Source organism: Oryzias latipes, chromosome 16, assembly GCF_002234675.1.
Source record: "Oryzias latipes chromosome 16, ASM223467v1".
In the NCBI taxonomy this organism is placed as follows: Eukaryota; Metazoa; Chordata; class Actinopteri; order Beloniformes; family Adrianichthyidae; genus Oryzias; species Oryzias latipes.
The window spans coordinates 14,191,975-14,208,946 of NC_019874.2; the positions used below are offsets into that span (position 1 = coordinate 14,191,975).

Here is a 16,972-nt window from a genome sequence, read left to right on the forward strand (position 1 = left end):
ACCCAGGGGAAGAGGGAGTCCACAGGAAGTGTTGTAAACATGGCCCGACCAGGCTCGCCGACAGTTGGAATTTTGGCGAGGCACAGCGCTCAGGGGTAAGGACCAGAACCCACACCACAGGGACACGGACACCCCCAGGCTCAGATGTGATGTGATCCCCGGCTCTTGGTCTTGCCAGAACTAAGAAGAACTAAGATCTTTTTTACAAGAACATAAAGATGAGAGTGTGCTTGGGTAGTTTCATTGACTTAGTTGGCATTTTGGAATGAAATACGCAAACATTTTTCTCACCTTATTTTAGTTTGCTTTCATACTTAAGAGGACCAGGATGCCAGAAGACGTGCATCAACAGTTGCACGTTTGGATGTGGTACTACCTAAAATGAAAAATGATCAGTAAACTTAAAAGGCAGAAACTAACTCTGGCAGTGAGTTGTCTGACAATCACATATTAAATTCCTCTGGATGCCTACTACACCAAGTCCGATCAAGTGTAAATAACACTGTTTTAATTGTTAGCAATTATGAAACTTAGTTCACCAGTATGCTGGATATTTGGTTTGCACTGACAGTGAACCCATAGCCTTGTTTTCAGACAGAACCAGGTTCGCTTGTTTGATCCACATTTAGTCCAAAACACGCTTCATAAATTGCCTGTTGACTCTGCATTTTCCTGTAGGAGTGAGTGGGGGGTTGTCTGATTTTGTGCGATGTATTTGCTGGTGACCTGTCCAGGATGAACCCTGTGTTTGCCCTGAAGCAGCAGATATGGGTTCCAACAACCTCTGTTACCTTGGACAAGATAAAGTGGGAAAAGAAGATGGATTTGACCACTGTTTTAACAAAAAAAGAAAAGATTAAAGTGACACAGATGCATATTCATGCAATATGACACAAAATCCCTTTACTTTTTAATCTAATAATATTGGTTTATAATGAATAGATGTAGGAGTCTTGTATTATTGTTATTTTTACAGTTCAAGGTATATAAATTGATTTTAATTTAAGATAAGTTTATATTTTAACTTTGTGCTGCGTGCTATAATTTCTTCATCAGCTGATTCAACAGGTTGCAGTTCAATTTCAGCTTAAGGGAGTTCAATCAGGAGTCATTTTTCAAAAGAATTGGGGTTCACTGGAAGTTGTGCTTTAAAAGAACAGAGGGGAGACAATGGAATAGGTAAACAATATAAAATGAGGAGGATGACTGCTCAGATAAAAACCTTGCAAATTGTGGAAATGGATAAAAAAGAACAAGCAGAGAAAAAAATGTTTCCTTTAAAATCAACTAAAACAAAAACTTGATTACCCAAAGGAAACTGAAAATAAAACAAGCCCATCTCTGTAATTATCAAGCAGTTGATGGTTAAAATATGACTATTTTTGAACTTAGACCGCCTTATTATTGCCGAGAGACATCAGAAAACGGCTGTGCTGCAGTTGGCATCCCAAATCAAACAAAACCAGATCTCACAAGAACATGTATAAGCATAAACACATTCGCAAACCAAACTTCCTCCACGTCTGGATAGTATTACATGCTGCAGAGGATATCCCCTCCCACACACACACAGGCGTACACACGCCCTCTCCCTAATTATAGTCTGCATCATTGAAGCCGAGCGCCCTCGAGAACACGTTTTCTCACTTTTCACTGGCAACACACACTCACAGACAAAACGCTATTCAAACATAGTAACAGAAGGCTGCTGCTTTGAGGCCACTGTCTTCAAAATACAGTAGGTCGTCTGTTGTGGCAAACCAGGGCCTCATTTCCCTGAGCAGAAAAAATAGTAGGCTCTAAAAGCCAGAAGAGATAAGTAAAGAACAGCCAGCAGTCTGTCTTATGGAACCACTTGATTTAGCAGAATTATGACAGACAACAAAAGGGCACTGTGGGGACTGTATACAACCGCTCACCACAAGCGATGGTGAGCCGGGTTCCATGTGATGACGCCTTGGAGAGCAAAGAAGGAAGCGTGAGGGACAGACAGAGGCTCAAGTGATAAACAGAGCAGCATGATAATGTAGCTGAAGGCCTGCAACACGGCTCTCTGGAGATGAATAATGAGCCCGGCTGCATGTAAACTGTGGTCGGAAAACAACTAAAGCTGCTGACTTACTGTAGTGGCACAGAGGTGAGGAGGCCCTACATTTGGTCTCTTGCCAGAAAGAGGTCTTGCTCACCTAAAAACGTTCCTTTTTGCTGAAGTAAAGCAGGGTCATCAGTGTAAATTTACATTCAGATTTACCCTTGAGATCTCCTGAAACTCCCTAAAAGTTTAACCCAAATGACGCATGTGGACGTGATAGTGATGTCCACATATATCAAACTCTTGATTTCTTTAAATTTCTCTTAAAAAACAACAATTTCAGGTACAAAAACAAAAAACAAGCAAAATGTACCACTGAAAGGTAAGCTTTAGCTCTACATTATCAAAAACAAACAGCATTGTTGCTAGGAAAATGGAAAAACCACCATCATTTTTATTATAATTAAAAACTTGCTTGATCTACTGAATAGGTATGAAGGGAGGATCAACAGATTGGATGGGCCTCATATGGAGATCAACTTGAGGTTGTTCAGTACAAACCGCTGTTAATTGTGGGTTTACTTGACAGTTTTGCATTATCCATCTTGACACATCACAAAAGTGAGGGAGTAGCAGCGTCGTTGTAAATGGAAATTTTAAAATGATGATTGTGAGTTCAAAATAAAGAGAGATTTGTTGATAAATCTACCTGATTTTGGAAAACATGCAGTGCACTTTGTGGTTAGCGTACGTGGTAGTCAAAACTGATGCGTTGATCACCACAGGAAGATAAATTAAGCAAAAAATCTCAAATGGTCCTGGCTTGGATGTCCTTTTTGAAAAATATACACTGTATATATACAGTATATATAGTATTTAGTCAGTCACCAATTCTTCCAAAGATTTGATTGAAATGCTTCTTATGAAGCCACTCCGTTGTTGTTATCATTTTAACCCCATGAGGAGAGATCTTGCGAGGAGCCCCAGATGGAGGGAGATCATCAGTGGTCTTGTTTGTCTTTCATTTCCTGATAATTACTTCCACAGTTGATTTCTTCACACCAAACTGCTTATCTATTGCAAATATAATCTTCCCTGGCTGGTGCAGGTGAACAGCTTGGACAGCTTTTGGTCTTGGCCACAACGGAGTTTGGAGTATGGACAGGAGTCTTTTATATAGATAATGAGTTTAGACAGGTGCCATTAATACAGGTGGACATAGGATCCGCTTACAGAAGACGTTACAGGTCTGTGAGAACCAGATGTCTTGCTTGTTTGAAGGTGACCAAATACATAATTTCCACCATAATTTACCAATAAATTCTTTCAAAATCAGACCTTGTGATTTTCTGGATTTATTTTTTCTCATTTTGTCTCTCTTAGGTGAGGTGTACCTATGATAAAAAATTACAGGCCTCTCCCATCTTTTTAAGTGGGAGAACTTGTACAATTGGTGGCTGACTAAATACTTTTTTTTATGAAACACAGCCAAGTATAAAAACATATTCTGCTCTTAGTGCTTCTTGGAAAAAAGTGGATATCCTGGAATGCAGAAGTTTGTTGACTGCAACATATGCAAACACAACAATTTCAATTTGAATTTAGAAAGATAAAAAAAAACTGACATAAAGCATAACAGTAGCTTTTTATCCCACCATGGCTTGTAATGTATTGTGCTAAACCATAATTATGAACAAAAGTCATTAAAAATTCAGTAGACAGTTAATACCACTAACAATATGAACTCAGCCAGTCATTAATCTGATATAAGATCAAACCTTTTATAAAAGACACTTGACAACTTGCATTTTATCTTTTTATTTAATGAGAATAAAAAATTATAAAAACAGTAAAAACATGTTTAATATAGTACATTTTTAATAATGGAGCAAAAAAAAAAAATTTGTTAAGATGTCTGGATTGACTAATTTTTATTGAAATATTTTGTGTCCTCTTTGCCACATCTCTTATTCAGTCCACTGAAGTATTTCTCCCTGAAGGCATTGTGTCCCTGGTAGGCGCTGAAGTGGGGGTCTGATAGATGAGCAATGATGTCAGATTCCTGCAGAGGAGAGGAACCAAGGTTACCATGTTGATTACCATTGACCTAACAGTTCCTTGTTTTACTGTCATTAAGTATACTGCATAAGGACAGAGTGTGAATATTGTAAGCCCACCTCTGGCTCTTTGACTTTCTCCATAGTGATCAGGCGTCGAGAAGTTTGGCTGGAGAGCATCTGTTCGCAGTTGCTGATGATCTGAAGACACGGGTGAACAGGAACCATCTCATCACAATACCTGAAAACAGGTCAAACAAATGATTACAATCGCAAATGATTGGTAAATAATAATAAGGATTTTTGCAAAATCAGCGTAGGCAAAATTGGGCAAATTAACAACCTGTTCTAATCTGGGCATTAAAAAACAGACGGGTCAGTATTAAAAAATCCATTAGTAGAAGAATGACCTTAAAAATGGATTCATCTAACAAATTTAAATGAAACGTAATGGTTTTTTTTTCATTTGGTTTAGAAGTTATTTGGTGTTTATTTGTTGATTTAAATAGTGTGATCATAGCAGGTCCTGAAATTTGGCAAAAAACTTTTTTAGTTATGAGTAAAAAGAAAAAACTAAAGAATAAATGAAGGCAGGGACATTCATAAACTATATATGAACAGACCACAACCCTTCCTAACAGGCAAATAAGACCAGGATGGAGATACTTAATATCCTAGCACCATGTTTGGTGAAAGAAAAAGAAAAATTAGCAGAAACATCTGTTTTGGTCATTTGAGCTGGTTTTGGAGCCACACAACCTGGTCACCTTGACTGCTGGTTCTTTCTTCACCAACCAGGCCAGGTTAAGGCCTATTAATAGCAGCTGATGTATATGTTTACACGTTTGTAGCAGTAGCACTTTCTCCAAACCAGCATCTGAATAGCAACAGTGCCTACTTGAAACCCCATTTGTGCTCGACTGTTTGCCTTGTTGCCTAGGCCACATGTGGGTCTCGGCGATAATGTTTGGTCACCACGGTGACTAGTGGCTGAAGCTTCCACAGGATACCTCCTCTTGCCAACCAGAACAACTTTAAACAGCTTCATTGGAGTTAGTGGCCTGATGGGGATAGTCTTTCATTTTTTTCCATGCAACCTTTTGGCCTCTGTAAATAAAAACTCATAAAAATGCCACTCCTCACAAATTATTTCACTTTATTATAGGTTTTGGCATGGAAAACTATGAAAGTCAAACCAATTTAAAAAAAAAAACACTCAGCAAAAGGGTCTGAGAAATGTTTTCCTGATGACCGACTTTGATTATCTTTTTTCTCGAACTTGCTGATAAAGCAGAAAATCTAGAGAACTAAAACGTATTGGTGAAGAAATGTCAAATTTCATATTTATGGTTTCCTTGTTTACGTTCTAATCAGCTCTCTGCTTGGTCGTGACGACTGACGGTGCATCGGCATCTTTTTCCTCCGCATCCATTTATTTTTTGAAGAGCAAAGATTGAAGAGAGTTGAAACTGAGTTAGAGGTTGTTTGTTGCCAACAGCAATTCATGTCACCTATCATTTCACGCACGCACACACACACACACCTCTATCCTCACAAAGTGCCTACTGTTCTGTTGCAACCACAGATGCACACGCATGAACGTGGGGGGCAACAGAAACCTGATAGCTCCCCCACGGAGCCCCAGATTAGACCCCGGAGACAGACTCTGTCTGAACATATACACACAGACATACACATCCCAAAAAATATACACACACTTTCAGGTCAGCATGCAGACCATAGAGACAGATAATTCATATATGGCAATGCCTGCCAGGTTCAGATGTTTATTTTGGTACAGCTCTCTACCAAGAATGGAGTCCAGCACCAATGAGATGAGAAGCAAAGAAGACAAATGTGTGAAGATGATGACACATTCACAAATATAAGACCACACACATACAGTGGGGCAAAAGAGTCTTTGGCATTTAGTGATTCTGCAAGTTGTCCCACTTAAAAAGATGAGTTTGGTCTGTAAGGTAGAAACACTTCAACTGTGAGAGACAGAATATAAAAAAAAATCTGATTTTTAAAGAATTTTATTTGTAGAACGGTGCAGAAAATAAGTATTTGGTCACTGCGAAAATTCACTTCAATACTTAGTAATGAAACCCTAGTATGCAATGACAGAGGTCAAAAGTTTCCTGCAGGGCTTCACCGGGTTTGCATTGTAGCTGCTATTTTGGTCCATTCTTCCATGCAGATCTCCTCAAGAGTTGTGATGTTTTGGGAAACTCAGACTTTCAATTCTCTCCACAGACTTTTTATTGCATTGAGATCTGGAAATTGGTTAGACCACTCCAGAACCTTTAAATAGTTTTCATGTGAGGTTGATGTGCTTTAGATTTTTGTCATGCTGGAAGATTCAGCCACCTTTCATCCTCAATGCTCAGCTAAATATGTGTTTTCTGCATTATTGTCGAAATATACACCTTAAAAATCAAACCATGTAATTTCCTGGGTACTTTTTTTTTACATTTGGTAAAGTGTATCTATCTATGATGAACTTTACAGACCAAACTCATGTTTCTAAGGGGGAGAACTTGCAGAATCTGTGACTGTCAAATACTTTTTTTTCTACCATACTGTGTGTGAAACTGCTTTAAGAAAGAAAGAAAAATGAATTGAAATATTTGGTGTAATTCAATACATTTTTTCCAAAGTGCCAAAAAAAAGAACTTCACAGTCTTTGCAGTGGTGACAAGAGTTCCATCCTTTGGTCTTTTCTTCCCCTGACATCTTTTAACACCAGCAATCTGATGTAATTCCTACTTTCCCAGCGGAACACCTGCACTTCCTCACTTGCTACCATGACACAGCACTTTTGACAGAACAAACCTTTGTTTGCAAAGTGGTGCTCATCCGCAGTCAGGCTGATTTAGCGCAGCCTTTTTCTATTGATGGAAATAGTTAAACACACCTCTAAACAATGTTGTTGTTGCCTTTGATGCTTCATCCAGAGAGGAGTGCTGAAGACGGGGACTCGGTCAAGTGGACAAAGCTAAATTTTGCATTCGTACTCATCACTTTATTTTTGCCTGATTTCATTAAATTAAAATGGCAAGAAGTCCCACTTTGTAGGGGTGTGAATTATTACCCAACTGGAACTGGCACAAAAAAAACATTAAATCTGCTACAATAAAAAATCTGAATTTGTAAAATTATATATTAAAAGCTTTAATCAGCTAAACAAAAAAACATTATACAATGTCAAAAAACAAAACTGTATTTCCGAGGAGATGCTGATGTAATACCCGTCAACACAGCATTCATACATTATTAATTAACAGTACAGTACTGTGGATCATATTTTGTGTAACTTTGGTGCCAATGACCCCATCCTGATTTTTTTCCCTTCATCCTCCGAAGGTAAAGTCTGTAAGAGGTGCTGGTAGGGATCCCCAGATTGTCATCACATTGATTTTACGATAATAAAAGTGAACCTACCTATAATTTCAGCTGAAAAAGGTGTGTGGTTGTTATCATTAGCATGCAGCTTTCTAAAGACTGCTTCTGAGTTTAAAGAATGAATTGAGCTACTCCTTACACATAAACTAATCCAGTATGACTTGTGGGAGCTCTGATATCAGAGAGGCCAGGTTCCTGTGATGCACTCAGGACAGGTATCTGTGGAAAGATCCACAGCTTCATGGATGCCCATCTAGGGCTAAAGCATCATGGGAAGCTTATTTATACTCATATGGGGTGAAGGGTAAAGATTGCTGCTAATCATGGTTCCATCATCTGTTACATGGGGGGCGGGGGGGTGTTTGATGCAAGACATGTCCAAAACCATGTTTATGTCCACATTCATGATCCATTAAAATGTTTTATTCATAAGCTTCTGTTTTTCCAACTCACACTTCTGATTGGATAAAAATGAAACTTTAAAAGTTTAGCTTAATGTGGTTTATTTTAGGTACAAAAAGATTGGGTTAAATGTGTGGGTTTACTTTTAGAGTCCTTAAAATTTTCTCAAAAAATACTTTGATTTGTGTTTTGAAGTACATTTAAAAAAATGTTACAAAACGAAATATTCATTCATTCATTCATTTTCGTAACCGTTTTTCCCTTTCGGGGTTTTTCGGGCTGCCGGAGCCTATCCCGGCCACTTGTGGGCGAAGGCAGGGGACAACCTGGACAGGTCGCCAGTCTGTCGCAGGGTAGAATGTCCACAATCACACATTCATTCACTCTCACACTCACACCTATGGACAATTTAGAGTGACCAATTAACCTATGAAGCATGTTTCTCCGGGGTCTCCGGCTTCCTCCCACCGTCCAAACGAAATATCGTTCTCGATTTACTATTTTCAAACAAAACATGGAGATGAAAACTGCAGATAAAAATTAAAACGCTTAATAATCTTATGATGTGAATCTGTCGTTTTTTGAATTGGTTGTTATTTAGGAGATTTAAATTTATGATCATAAGCAAAAGATTTTAATGTAAATCCCTAAGTCTTCAATTTGTGAAGGTCTGATTTGTGGAACAAGTCTGCCCCCTGCTGTTAGAAGTCCAGAACTGAACATAAGTGGATTTCCTGATAAAAAAAAGGTTTCATCAACCTTTGAAGGCTGGATATTCTTTAATTCTGAACCCAAACGTAAACAGTCCAGAAAATAGATTATCCAATGGAAGTCTTGTCTTGTGTATTGCTAGCTAGAAAAAAAAACATTTTTCTAAAAATGTCATTAATTTTCCCCCCCTGAGATTTAAAAAAAAACTGTTCTGACAGCCAAGTTTGTAACTGAAACAACTTTTTGAAAAAGTGTAAGCCCATTCCCAAGCAAACCTCCACCTCTTTAGACGTTCCTCCACCTGCTCCCTGCTCTCACTTCAGAACCCAGTTATCCACAAACATCCAAATGTTACATTCATGCAAAGAAACACAACCCAAGCCTTCCAACTTAGCAAATAAAGTTCACTTCTCTGTGTTTTTGTGACATTTTTATGATAAATTGTAGCTTCTTATAATATATAAAACCTTGTTGTGGACTATGGACATATAATGGATCTTAAGCTGTTACAAATAAAAAGGAAGACATTGATCACTGTTCCACAGATCATTTTATATATATTTTTTTGTTTTCTATGATTATTTTTATTACAATCTTTCTTTCAAATGTTTCACCATCTGCTTTCCGTCTGTCCATCGGCAAAGAGGTTATCAAACTGAACAGTCAAAAATCCACACTAAAAAGGTTAAATGTGTGTTTACTCACTCTGGCCTGTAGATAGGCAGCCAGTAGACCAGCCTCCCACCCAAAACCAGGTGGTGAGCAGAGAAGTTCAGCAGATCTGTGAAGATGTCACTCAGGTGGTAGGCCTGTGAGACCGGCACATGAGACTCGACGTAGCTAGAACAGGCAATCAGGGGGGAAAAAAGGTTCCGAATGAAAATGTGAAATGACATTTAGATTCTTTCTCATAAAATATTTGATTCTAAAGATTTTGCTGAGTCAGACTCTGTCATTCAAGTGGTCACAAGCAGGTTTGGTGGAACTCACGTGCAGTCAGGTAGTTTAGTGTTCTCTTTGTAAGAGCCTGTTTTTCTTGTAGATTCCCGAATACCATATGGAGCTATGGAGAATGGAGAACAAGCAAAGACAGAAACGTACATCTGTAATGAATGCAAATGTTAGCTTTGACTCTTTAGAACCATGAGCACTTTGCTCTGCTCCTTGTCTGCATCATCAACACGCAGGAGGTCAACTGTGCGGTTAGGAAAACAGAAGCTCATTTCATTTCTGTTGACTTTTTGTCAGCTCACGTTTTTCGTGTTATGTTGCAGCTGTGACACGTGTAGTCGCTTAATATTGATGTCACTATCTGTGTCTGTGTTAGTTTTTGATAACAATTGATTTCCAACATGCTAAGCATTTAGGAAACTGTGTTTAATTGGAAAAAATGCAAAAATTGCAACTTTTTTGTGAACTTTTTTTGGTGTGTTTTGGTAACAATAACAACACGTTTTTAATCTACTGCTTCTGTTTTACTGATCCAATAATTAAAACACAGACAACCAGTGTAAAATGCAGTTTCCAACTGTAGGTAAAATGATGATTAAAACAATTTTAACCCTTGTGTGGTGTTCATATTGTTGTTACTCAGCCAGTGTTCGTGGGTCTGGTGGACCCGTTGCATGTTGTGGTTTTTAATGCCTCAATCAAACACTTTGATGTTAAAATACTCGACAGATGTTTACCTCATCCAATTACAATCAGTATATTTGGTTGATATTTGCCCTTAACCTTTGTTAGATCACATTCATAACTCATTATCTAAAACGTGATAAAGAAAATCAATTAAAATCAAGATATGAGTGGAAACAAATTTTCAAGTGAAGTAAGGGTTTTCAAAACTACTAACTTTTATTTATTTGAACACAGAAACTGAACCCATTCAGGTGCACAACACAAGCTGAACACATAAAGTAAACCTATTAGTCAAGACAACACATCAGCCCCATTGAACACATGGCCTTCTAGCCACTAGCCTGTACATATGGTCCTGGCTGCTGACGGCCTGGTCCTGTGGCTGGGTGCTGATGGCTTCGTTTTGGAACTGGCTGATGCTCAATCTAAATGGTAAATTGTAAATGGCATATACTTATATAGCGCCTTTCTTCCAACAAGGACAAAGCGCTTTACAGTCACAGACCCATTCACCCAGTCACACACACATTCACTCACACATTCAGACACTGGTGGCGGCTCCGCTGCCAAACACAGGCGCCTGCCTACCACCAGAGGCAAGGTGGGGTTCAGTGTCTTGCCCAAGGACACTTCAACTCATGGGCGTGCAAGGCGGGAATTGAACCTGCAATCTTACGATCATGGGCCGGCCGCCCTACCGCTGCTCCACGGCCGCCCCAATCTAATCATCTTCTTCAGAGTCACTGTCAGACTCTGAATTTTCAGAAATGTGATCCTCTAATTCTGAAACCTCCTCTTCTGAATCGTCTCCCTCTACATCATCATCAAAAACGTCTCTCTTCTAAAATCAATTCCAGGGCCCTCTGCGCAGAAAGTCTTTTGGCCATTTTGATCAGTTGTGATGAGAAACCACACTGGCAAGGCTATATTCATAGTGTCCCGCCTCCAATTTGTAGCTGATAAAGATTGAGATATTAAAGATTCCCGTAAGAAAGTCAAATGGTCAAATGTGCGGGAGAACGAGAGCAAACAGAGTTGATTCTTGAATTATTCTAACAATGTTGCAACCTTGTGCGGGAACCGCAGGTGCAGAAACAGAACTCACATTTACAGTGAAACTTTCTCTCTCTGCCACTCTCTCTCTCTCTTTCTCAGTGGTCACACACACACACATACACACCTACACACATCCACACACACATAGCAGGCCCAGACAGGTGGAGGACAGAGTGTAGGTACATAAAACATCAATTTCCACACTTCTATTAGCCCCGGGTCCAGTGGACCCGAACATCTTATATGTAATAGAAATGTGTTGGGGGGGTATACGGTGTCTGGTTATTAAAAATGTATTCTGATATCTGTTCTTCACAGAAAATGAGCCAAGGCCAGTGAGTCTGAGTTTGAAAAATTAATTAATTGTATCATTTTTCTTTTGATAAAAAATGAAAACAGGTCCCACAGACCCGAACACCACATAAGGGTTAAACAAAAAATCTTTTCATTTTATAATAAGACAAAAGTAGATGACAATTTTTGGTAAAAATTGGTTATTTTTGTTGCTCTACATGCAAAAAAAAGCTAAAAGTGCAAATACAAATGGCTCGATTTCATTTGAATGCATGTTTGGAAAAGCCTCTGGACCTACGGTCAGTGATGATAGCATCGAACAGAGCAGCGTTCCTCCACACCGGTTTGGATGCGTCAGAAACCATCACATCTACAAACATCTTCTCTGTCCCGTACTGCCGGAGATTTGCTCTGATGTTCTCGTCCGGTCCCCTCCACTTCTGGTTTTTGCGGCTGGACCGCCCTGCAAACCACAGGAATGCAGTTTATCAAAGGTGTTCCGCCTCTGCTGACAAAAACGACTTCAAGGCCCATTTCTGAGTACTGCCAAAAGCCACACAGACTACAGCTGGAAGACTGAACCTACCTTTGCCGTGTATGGTGTTGTAATCGATGTCTGTTCCACAAACATAGGCTCCAAAATGAGAACATGCAACCAAAAGGCTCCCTGACAAAGAGGACAGAGGCGATTACTGACGGTTCATCGTTCTCTTTAATATTCTGCCCTTTCAGTCTTAACAATCTTACCAGTGCCAACAAAAGGGTCAAAGATGAGATCGTTCTCTTTGACCTTAGCGTGGTTGGTCATGATGAGGGAGAGGCCAGCATCCATGCTGGTGTTTCCTATGAAGTGTCTGTTCTTCACACTGTGGGTGCGAATCAGCTCCCGCTGACCATCTGCTATCTGACATGCACATGTTAGACCGTAAGTCTGGCCCAGTTCGTCCTCATGCAAATAGAGCGTGCAGTGCTCCTCCTCACCCATCTGCCAAAGTAGATGTAGTTGGGATCCTCCGGGATGTTGTTGGGATCTGTGCCATAATCCTCCAGCAAACAGAAGATGTGCTGAGGGGTCTTCAAGCTCACTGTGCCCTCAAACGGAAGATAGTCCAAAGCCTGGTTACAAAAACACAACGTCATCAAAACTCCAACAAACAATAGTTAGCTTAAAACACACACAAAGCCAGTTCCAACGATCAATAACTACATACTTACATCAATTTTTTTGATTCTGTCCTGAAACTGCAACGTCTTGTTGAAAGTATAGACGTTAATTCTGTAGGTAGAATCTTTGTGCATGAATGGACTCTGTTGGATTGACATATAATTCACATATCTAGACATTTTAGATGGGACTGGCATTGAGTTTTAGAGAAATATTTAACATAAAGTTGCAGGATGCCATTTAAAAGAATGTGACGGCTATTTCTCAAACCATGCTCTGTGGTGGGTAGTTAAGCAGAGAACTTCTGAGGTTCCCATCTGTCTGTCCGTGACCCCAAAGTTCAAAGGCCGACCTGCAGAGACGGTGACAGTTAGCTCAAAAAACTGAGACAAGACCGTCACAGATGAAGCTCTTCTTTAAGAAAACAGACAGATTTCTATCACTAGTTCAGCGTTGTGCATTTCCTTCTGGTAAAACGGTTTCAAGGAATTAAAATTAAAACCTACTTTGCACAAACAGATCTGGCCATGACACTGCGAACATCCTCTTCTGACAGACCCTCCAAGCACCAGAAAGGAGACTAAGGGAAACAAGCAAACAGTAAAGAAAGAGTCGTGTAAATTGAACTGGTTACAAACTATTATTTCATGAGAGACAGAGCTAAAAACATTATCCACTACACAATGGGAAACTGGTCATCTACCAGATCAGACCACCCAGCTATTACACAAGACAGAAAACAACAAACATTTTTCAAAACCTAAGGGTCAGAAAAACTAGAAAGGCATTAAAATGACAGGCAAAGAAGATTTAAGGCTGATAAAACAAAAGTGAGAAATAAACATAATCTTCATGAAAGGGTTAAAAAGAAAAACCCTGTAGGATTAAAAGTCCACTATCATCCAGATTATTGACTGAGTTAAGATGAGACCTGTGGTGCTTTTGTGTTTGTGAAAATGTCAGCATAGATCTACAAAAAAACTTAACTTTTATGGAATGAGTTCAAAGACTGACGCTACAATACCCAATTTAAAATGAGTTGGTTTGTTTATAGCACATAACTATATATTTAAAAAAGTTAATCCTATTAGAGCTCAAGGTTTTCAAAGTGAAAATGAATCTGCTTAGAAAGTTATTTTTAAAAATCATTATCAAATGATTAAAGTGGAGAAAGACCGACATCTCAGACACAGTTGACCCTCTTAAAGTACTTCATCATGTGAGAAGTAGAAGCTCTAAATCTCAGTTGAGTCGGACTACCAAATGTATTTAAGCATAGAAAGAAAGTTTTCCACACATTTAGATTTGTTAGGATACAAAACAAAGACGGCCAGCACAGACTCAGAGAGCGTATCAGAACACTGTCCTTGTTAACACCGAATACGTTTTTTTTCTAAAGCAAGTTATTAGATCCTACCGAGTTAAAGGTTCATTTCAAGAGAATTTCTCATAACGTGCAAACCTGTTCGTTGAAGTTTTCACAAGGATGAAATGGTTTCCCCCTCAAAGCAAGCAAAGCTTTAATTTCCTACAGTGAAAAAGAAAACATAAAAAAATGTCAAATAAAACACTGATATTGATTAGAAAACCACTTTCTCAACCTAAACTGCTGGATCAATGAGGCCAAATTTCTTTATGTTCTGGGCAATAACCTAAAGCAATGAGGCGGTCACATGATTCCATCCTTTTTGCTCACATGGTTTCAGTCAGATGATGAGATCTTCCTTGTCCAATACAGATGCAAATACATGGGGATGAAAGTTGGCCTGTGAATCTTTACTCTGAGATATTTCTTCAGAGATTGGACTAAAATGTTTTCACTCCACAGCAAAATTTGAAAAAAATGTGCCTCCTTTTTCAACAATGTATGTTGAGTGGAATGAATGTCTCCAGCTTTTAAATGCTGTGGAAATATTTTCGACTGTGTATTTTTATTTTATTCAACCAAAACGTTTATATTACGGACCCTTTAAAAATAATTTTGAAGTTGCATACGTGTGTAAAGTGGTGGACAAAATTGTTGGTACCCCTCAGTTAAAGAAAGAAAGTCCACAACAATGCTCACTGAAATGACTTGAAACGTTCAAAAGTAACAATAAATTAAAATTGATTGAAGATTAAATAATTAAAATCAGCCATTACTTTTGAGTTGTTGATTAACAGAATTATTAAAAAAAAAAAAAACGAAACAAATAGGGCTGGACAAAAATGATGGTACCCATAACTTAATATTTTGTTGCACAACCTTTTGAGGCAAACACTGCAATTAAATAAAGTTGACTTGACATTTGCAAAAAAGCATGTTAAAAAGCCACAAAGCTTCTGGGAAGATGTCCTTTGGACAGATGAGACAAAACTGGAGCTTTTTGGTAAGGCACATCAGCTCTATGTTGGTAGACTCAAAAATGAAGTATACAACGAAAAGAACACTGTCCCTACTGTGAAACATGGAGGAGGCTCCGTTCTGTTTTGGGGCTGCTTTGCTGCATCTGCCACAGGGTGTCTTGAAGTTGTGCAAGGTCAAATGAAATCTCCACATTATCAAGGCATTCTGGGTAGAAATGTGCTGCCTAGTGTCAGAAAGCTTGGTCTCAGTCGCAGGTCATGGGTCTTCCAACAGGACAACGATCCAAAACACACAGCCAAAAATCCCAAGAATGGCTCAGAGAAAAGCGTTGGACTATTCTGAAGTTGCCTTCTATGAGCCCAGATCTGAATCCCATTGAACATCTGTGGAAGGAGCTGAAACATGCCATTTGGAGAAGACACCCGTCAAACCTGAGACAACTGGAGCAGTTTGCTCATGAGGAGTGGGCCAAAATACCTGTGGACAGGTGCAGAAGGTTCATTGACAAATACAGAAACTGTTTAATTGCAGTGATTGCCTCAAAGGTTGTGCAACAAAACATTAAGTTATGGGTACCATCATTTTTGTCCAGCCCTATTTAATTCGTTTTTTTTTTTTTTTAAATAATCCTGTTAATCAACAACTCAAAAGTAATGGCTGATTTCAATTATTTAATTTTCAATTTTAATTTGTTACTTTTGAGCATTACAGGTCATTTCAGTGAGCATTGTGGACTTTCTTTCTTTTCACTGAGGGATACCAACCAACAACTTTGTCCACCACTGTAGATTTGTTACCACAATAAAGTGGGAGAAGAATTCAGTAAGAAGGGGGCCAGAGATTTTCAACCTGAAAACTGTTTAAACTAGCAAATGCGTTCAATTTTAATCACTGTCAGCAGTTGTCACTTCATGATTGAGGCATAAAAATGGGCTGCATTTCTACTGTTTAACAAACAAGCTAAAGCTAACACTAGCACAGTAAAAAGAAAATGAAAGAGAATAGTAGGTGGTTTACGAAAGAATACCAAATTAAACATTTAAACTAACGGCTAAAGCAACACCGACAAGTAAAAAATAACAAATATTTACCGGTAACCTGAAATCCACATTATCGTGTGCAAGATGTATTAAATACCGGAGGCGTGAACTGCTACAGGGGGTAGCCATCTTTGTTGTACCTCATAACATATCCGGCTGGAAACTCGGTCCTGACGAAACGTACCGCTTAGACGAAAATTACATAGAACACATAAACATGTATAATTTCAAAAGTAAAAAAAAAAATAAGGTAAAATAAAACACTAAATAATCTTGACATCGTGGCTTTCTCAGTTTGTTAATCTGTGAAATTGTTATTTTTTTAATGTTTGCCCCATGGACCCCGCCCCCCATAGAATGAAAGCAACTGCTCCAATTTCTTGAGCATGTTAGTTTATTGTCTTACTTTGCGTGGAATAAATGTGAAGAGTATATGCTGACATTAATCTGCTTTGCTTCAGTGACACCTACTCAAGCTCCTCCTTCTAGACAGTGATTGGCTCGCTATTCAAACACTTCCACGCTATTGGTCGATAAACATGCCAATCAGCGTGACTTAGCTTGGCGCTTCATAAGCATTCTGCACTCCTGCCATTGTCAGCAAAGCTGCTGGCTCCATTAAACGCGCTGAGTTGTAACAGTGTAATCAGAAATTGCTGCATTTTGGCTGCAAAATGACGAGTCACTTTTGGTGAAGGAAAGTGAACAAATGAGTCAGCTACATGTAAGTTTAGTTTTTTTTTCTTTACTTTAAATGTGGCAATTAACAGAATGCGTTTGTTTTAGTCCCAATCAATGATCACTTAGATTTAGACCTAAGAA

The 16,972-nt window shown here is 38.8% G+C and overlaps 1 protein-coding gene across 2 annotated transcripts; it reads right to left on the reverse strand.

Moving 5' to 3' along the window:
* Window positions 1-3,887: 3,887 nt before the first annotated feature.
* trmt11 (tRNA methyltransferase 11 homolog) lies at window positions 3,888-16,285 on the reverse strand. Of its 2 annotated transcripts, none has more exons than XM_004077776.3 (13): window positions 16,202-16,285; window positions 14,226-14,291; window positions 13,270-13,343; window positions 13,034-13,115; window positions 12,814-12,906; window positions 12,580-12,714; window positions 12,346-12,502; window positions 12,185-12,265; window positions 11,897-12,061; window positions 9,601-9,673; window positions 9,316-9,450; window positions 4,210-4,330; window positions 3,888-4,094 (listed from the first exon to the last, which is right to left on the reverse strand). In XM_004077776.3, exons 1-13 carry the CDS (start codon window positions 16,277-16,279, stop codon window positions 3,957-3,959), a joined length of 1,398 nt encoding a protein of 465 aa, XP_004077824.1. In that variant the 5' UTR covers window positions 16,280-16,285; the 3' UTR covers window positions 3,888-3,956. The 2 variants fall into 2 exon arrangements, with proteins under 2 accessions (XP_004077824.1, XP_023820103.1); XM_023964335.1 differs by lacking the exon at window positions 16,202-16,285 and adding an exon at window positions 14,460-14,724.
* Between the last annotated feature and the right edge of the window lie 687 nt (window positions 16,286-16,972).